A 6,055-nucleotide genomic window follows, 5' to 3' on the forward strand; every position below is an offset into this window, starting at 1 on the left:
TTTTTGCTGCCGACTCATCATTTCTGTACAACAGGGAAAGCGTGGATATACGCGGTGCGTACACGTACGGTATTTTTTCGTCCGCGTTTCGGTGTCGTCATCGATTTGCCAGACAAACGCAAAGCGATGCGTATTGTGAATTTTGTCATTCTTAGCGTTTGGGAAACTTTTCCCTTTTTTGCATCACATTCTAAAGTTCAAAACGCTGTGGAGTGAAGCTATTTAAAAGATTGTGTTGTTGCTATAAGGTTATTTAATCGGAATCATTGAAAATGTCTCGCTTTTTCGCCTCGAAAGATTCCGAGTCGGAGACCGAATCGGAGAGCTCTGAGGACGGACCAAAAGTCGCCTCCAAGTTCCAGGCGTATAATCTGAGTGATGAAGAGGAGGAATCCAAGCGGACTCTCCGTAGCGCCAAGGATAAACGTTTCGAAGAAATCCAGGCCGTTATTAAAGGCCTCAGAAATTCGAAGAAGATCAAAGATGTTAACAAAGTTCTGGAAGAGTTCGACCAGTTGACGAAGGTGTTTTCCAAATCTCAGAAGGTGATTGAGAAGGAAGGTGTCCCGGTATTCTATATTCGATGCCTCGTGGAGATGGAGGATTTTGTTAATCAATGTTGGACGGATAAGAATACTTTGAATAAATTGAATTTGAAAAGTTTGGGAAGTCTCAGATCCAAGCTGCGAAAGTACATCAAAGACTACGAGGATCAGATGAACAAATTTAGGTGGGTGACGGTATTTCCCTGTTGATATAGTATGATTTACGCGTGCGATATACAGTTACGTTCATTTCCGGTTTATATTTAATTTTTCTATCAAAAATTTAATACTTCTTTAGTATTTAAGCAATTTGTACATGTCGCGGTTGGTTTTTTCTGAAAATTTACAGATGTGTAAGCGGTAGTAACTAGTAAGCATAATGGTTATTACTAAAAGAAGTCGGTCAAATTTATATTTTGGAATTGAATAATTCTCTGGTTTTTGGAAGTGTTTTAATTTCGACCATTATATTGCAGAGAGAATCCCATCGCATCCGAAGAGGAAGCAGTAGACGAAGCCGAAGATGAAGACGAGGAAGAAGAAAAGTCCGAATCGGAAGATGAATCCGGTGATGAAGATCTGAAAAAGAAGCCCGTTGCTGGAAAGAAGCCAGCGCGAACCGCGGATGAGTCTGGCGAAGACAGCGACTCAGACATGTGGGCCTCCGACACCGATGAATCGTCGGACGAAAGCTCGGATGATGAGCGATACAAGGACGACCCAGCAGCCAAATTCAGGAAGAAAGTGACCGATAAAGATGATGAGAAAAAGAAAGACAAGAAAGATCGGGAGAAAAAGGTAAATTTGCATCCTTTAAGCGCATCGATGGGAGGTTTTGTGTTATGTACTCTGTATTGTTAATTGTTACAAATTGCGTGTTTTATTGTCAGAGAATTTTTTACACGCCAGATTTTCATTTGTTGAGCAATTTTTAAATTTGTACTGCGTCACACAAATGATTTTAGCCAAATATAGCTTTTTGATTTTCTTAATACAATTTTCGAATGCTTTTTTTAATGTATTGTATGATTTCTTACTGGATAGTGGGTATTTGTCGTGAGTTCATGTGCAATGATTTACGTGTATAGACTCGTCCCAAGCGAGAGAAAGTGAAGGTTGTCGGCGAGGATGGCTTTACAATGATTGTTGACAAGCCAAAACTCTTCAGCAAAGAAACCGAAATCACTCATGCCGTGGTTCTTAAGAAACTGAGTGAAATCATTGCCCAGCGCGGCAAGAAAGCCACCGATCGGCAGGAGCAGATTGAGTTGATCGAAGAGCTGCGAGTGGTCGCCCGCCGTTCCGCACTGGGACCGGCTATCGAAGTGAAGCTGATTATGAGTCTGGTCTCCTCGATTTTCGACTACAATCCCAATGTGGCGTCCTTCATGAAGCCGGACATGTGGCGGCGTCTGCTGGAAGCCATTGCCGACATGGTGAAATTCCTGCGCGATCACCCGGAAGTGGATGTGGGCGATCATATCCCGGAAGATCAGGAGCAGTACGAGGTTAATGGACAGCCGCTGCAGGTGCACGGGATGCCGCTGGCCCTCGTGGAACGGATGGACGAAGAGTTTGTCAAGATTCTGCAGAATTGTGATGCCCACTCGCCCGAATATGTGGAGAATTTAAAAAGTGAATTGAAAGTCTGCACCATTATCGACAGCATGATGGTAAGATGAATTGCTACTTTATAATTTTATTTTTTTCTTCGAAACTATTTTTTGTTGTAGCGTATAATTTAAGGATGTATACGATTTAGAAATTAACGCATCAATGTTTTCTTATAGAATTATTTGGAATCCAAGGATGCCGCCACAACTGATCTGTGCCGCATCTACGAACGACGGATTGCCCATACTTACTACAAGATTGATTACCGTTTCATGGATGCGGAAAAGAAGGGGAATAAGATTACGGGGGAAACATCACTGGATCTGATGGATCGTCTGTGCACCTTCATCTACAACAACGACGAAACGGATCGCATCCGTACCCGGGCTATTTTAATGCGTGTGTACCATTTGGCACTGCATAATCGGTGGTACGATGCTCGTGATTTGATGTTGATGAGCAAAGCGCAAGAGACGATCCAGCTGGCGGATCCACCAACGCAAGTGCTGTACAATCGGGCGATGGTGCAGCTGGGTATCAGCGCTTTCCGTCAAGGTACTTTTTGCTGTTTGCAGGATGTTTTTTGTTTATCGCGGTAAATACGATTACTTATATAATACGTACAGATAGGACAGCATAGGTATTCGATACAGTACTGTTTAACTATGGAGTATTACTGGCAAATGCACCTATTTAAAGTTTTTTGACTGTTGCGATTTTCATTTTAGTGTCTGTTAAAGTGGAGATCAGAATTTGATTAAAATTAGAACTAAAAAGAATTCTGTCAGAATTGTTCGATGTTGGATACAGTACAGTACAGTTTTAATCGATTAGGTTTGTAATTTTCTTTATCATTGTTTGATATTGTGTGGGTTTTAATTCGATTTTTGGTCTGGTTTTTTAATCTTGTTTACGAGCATTTGATAATTTGCGTTAATTGTAGGAAATGTCAATGAAGCGCATAACGCTCTTATGGACATTCAAAGCAGCGGTCGTCCCAAAGAGTTATTGGCTCAAGGATTGCTACCGGTGCGGCAGCACGAGCGCAGCGCGGAACAGGAGAAGATTGAAAAGCGCCGCCAGATTCCCTTCCATATGCATATCAACCTGGACGTCCTGGAGTGCGTCTACTTGGTGTCCGCCATGTTCATCGAAGTCCCGTATTTGGCTGCGCATGAGAACGACCAGCGTCGCCGCATCATCTCCAAATACTTCTATCATTCTATGAAGCAGAGCGAACGTCACGCCCTCTCCGGTCCCCCGGAAACGCTGCCCGAGTACGTCATCGCCGCCAGTAAGGCCATGAAGACCGGCGACTGGAAGAAGTGCCGTGAGCTGATTCTGTCGGAGAAACTGGGCAAACGCGTCTGGGATTTCTTTTATGAGCCGGACAAGATTAAGGCTATGTTGGAGAGGAAGATCCAGGAGAACAGTTTGCGGTGCTTCATGTATACCAATTCCGCGTTCTATGACTCCATTTCGGTGAAGACGCTGGAAACCATGTTTCTGCTGAGCAAGGAGGTAAATAGCTAAGAAACTTCACGCATGTCCCTTTCTAATTTCTCATGATTAATATGGATTCGTCCGCAGTACCGTAGATTCAATTGAATTGCAAAGCTAATGAGTTAAATTTAACTAAAAATTCGAGATATTAGTAATAATTAATTAGATAACATGGAAATTAGTCGTATTGACTTTTTGAATTGTCCCTACTGTATTTGGCTGTCGGTGAAGGTTCACCGTTTTAGCGTACTTATTTTTTAATTCTCTGTTTGCTTATTCTTTGTACTCATACAACTGAAGCAAATAAACCCTGTTTTTTCTGTTGGTTTTTAACAGAACATTTACCTTGAATTTCCCTTGCCTAACTTGTTTTTCGTTTTTCTGTTATACATAGTTTTTTATAAAATTAGTATCTTCAAGGTTGTGATGATTTGCAGGACATTCTCAGTTTGATTGGTAAGATGGTCGTCAGCGAGAACCTGGCGGCCTCGGTCGATGCCCCCAGCCAGACTGTGATCATGCACCGGACGGAACCCAGTCGGGTACAGCAGTTGTCGCTGCAGTTGGCTGACAAGCTGATCAACCTGGTGGAGAACAATGAAAGGATGCTGGAGATGAAGAATCCGACCTTCCAGCGCCAGGGCAAGGGAGGCTGGCAGGATCGCCGACAGTACCGTGAAAACCGAGAACAGCGTGATCAGCGACAGCGTGAAGCTGCTGAATACTGAGCTTTTGTAGGGCAGTTTTGTTAATGTGCTGATGCTTATTAATTTTATATTTATTAATAACTGTTTTTCATGATATCTGTAGGTTTCCAGTTTTTCGCGTTCATTGTAGGAGTGGTCTGCTTAACTGAATAAATCGTACAAGGGTATAAAAACTTGCGTGAAGTTAGTAAACTTTGTGCGTTGGCTTCAAGTAAATGCGTACAATCTTTGCTACAATTTGGTTGCACGTAATAGTAATTTGAGCATGAACCAAACTCACGTGCCACAATTATGTAGGCTGTTATCCAAAAAAATTACTGAAGTAATCGAAAGTAAAAACTGATCCGACTTATTAAACTCTATAAAATTTATTCTGATGGAGAACTGTGATTTACTTACCTATCACACTCCAATTGTTACATTAAAATTTGCCACGTCAAAGTTCACTTTTCTACCGATCATGATAACTGAAAAAGTTCTCTGGGATTTCCGTGTTGCAAATTCCACATTTTAATTTTCTGCAGCTTTGCTGCGTAAGTGCGTACCGATTTGTGGACACTCGTAAATTGTAATAATATTAACGATTAAGGTACGAATACGAACGAGGAACACCGCCGAAACTCACGCGCTGAATTTTAATGAATCAGTTATCGCGATCGAGATCATACTTTTTGCGCACACAAAATTGACCAAAAAAAGTAGCAGCATTTCCTGATGAAGCGCGATTCGTAGTCACATGCAGAGTTCAACCGATAAAAAAATAAAAACGGTAAAAAATTATTTACATATCCAAGGCACTCAGGCCATCACGTTTCGGGTTGCAAACAACAAAAAATCCGACTACGCAACAACTGGCAAAAAATTACACTACCAACAGCGCACTAGCGCAGCCATCATCGTGACCTTCACTTCCACCACGGCCCAGGACCGCCCCAACCACCGAAGGGTCCGTATCCGAAGGGACCGTAGCCGCCGTAGCCCCATCCACCGAACGGGCCTCCCCAGCGTCCGCCGTACCAGCCGCCGAATCCACGTCCATACCAAGCGTCCGCCGTGGTTACAGCCATAACGATAACCGCCAGGACAAGGAGTAAGATCTGCCAATGACCAATACACGAAAATCAGAATCATGGTAGGCAAAACAAGGCGCAAAGTAAGAACAACCTGTACGTTATACGGTTGAACTACAATTCAATATCCAGCATAGTAAAGTGAGGAAACCAAGCAGAAAAATGCAAATCATATTTGAATTTTAATTAGCAATTAATCTGAATTATGTCGCAACAATTAAATGTGAAATTTCTGCTACGACTGCATGAACAGCAACTCGAAGGAAACTTAAACAAAAACATAACGGAAAACCTGCACTTACCGATTGAATGGAGATCATGTTGGCAAGAGGTCACTGGTAGTGGTGATTATCAAAAAGCTTAACACACGTGGACGAAAGGACTGGCAATCTGGAAGGTCACTAAACAAGCAAAATCTACGAGGCGGATAAAGTAGACAGCAAAAAATCCAGACTGCGAAGTCGGCAATGGGCTTGGCGGCGTTTATAAGGAGTGCAGGCCCACCGTGCAGTCAGCATCGAGAATAGCTAGCTGTAGTGCTGCTGTACGATGTGCAACCGTCATACGTCTCCGAAATCCGTCTGTGCGGCTCGGTTTATCTGATTGTGCAGACGAT

At 42.7% G+C, this 6,055-nt stretch overlaps 1 protein-coding gene and 1 long non-coding RNA gene across 2 annotated transcripts; one reads left to right on the forward strand and one right to left on the reverse strand.

Moving 5' to 3' along the window:
* The first annotated feature begins 100 nt into the window (after nt 1–100).
* On the forward strand, nt 101–4,542 carry LOC129592108 (eukaryotic translation initiation factor 3 subunit C-like). The gene is made up of 6 exons (XM_055488076.1): nt 101–730; nt 1,022–1,343; nt 1,634–2,218; nt 2,336–2,714; nt 3,103–3,680; nt 4,100–4,542. The coding sequence occupies exons 1-6, from the start codon at nt 273–275 to the stop codon at nt 4,388–4,390; spliced, it is 2,613 nt and encodes an 870-aa protein (XP_055344051.1). The 5' UTR covers nt 101–272; the 3' UTR covers nt 4,391–4,542.
* Nucleotides 4,543–4,990: 448 nt separating this feature from the next.
* LOC129596977 (uncharacterized) lies at nt 4,991–6,055 on the reverse strand. Its single transcript, XR_008691505.1, has 2 exons — nt 5,742–6,055; nt 4,991–5,466 (listed from the first exon to the last, which is right to left on the reverse strand). It is a non-coding gene; the product is annotated as an uncharacterized LOC129596977 (long non-coding RNA).

Source organism: Paramacrobiotus metropolitanus, unplaced genomic scaffold, assembly GCF_019649055.1.
Source record: "Paramacrobiotus metropolitanus isolate TYO unplaced genomic scaffold, Prichtersi_v1.0 Parri_scaffold0000003, whole genome shotgun sequence".
NCBI lineage: Eukaryota > Metazoa > Tardigrada > Eutardigrada > Parachela > Macrobiotidae > Paramacrobiotus > Paramacrobiotus metropolitanus.

Excerpts from the sequence above, each read along its gene's own strand:
- LOC129592108 (XM_055488076.1), top strand. The coding sequence starts at position 273 with ATGTCTCGCTTTTTCGCCTCGAAAGATTCCGAGTCGGAGACCGAATCG. Across the intron at positions 731-1,021 it reads GATCAGATGAACAAATTTAG|AGAGAATCCCATCGCATCCG; the intron begins GTGGGTGACGGT and ends ATTATATTGCAG. Across the intron at positions 1,344-1,633 it reads AGAAAGATCGGGAGAAAAAG|ACTCGTCCCAAGCGAGAGAA; the intron begins GTAAATTTGCAT and ends TTACGTGTATAG.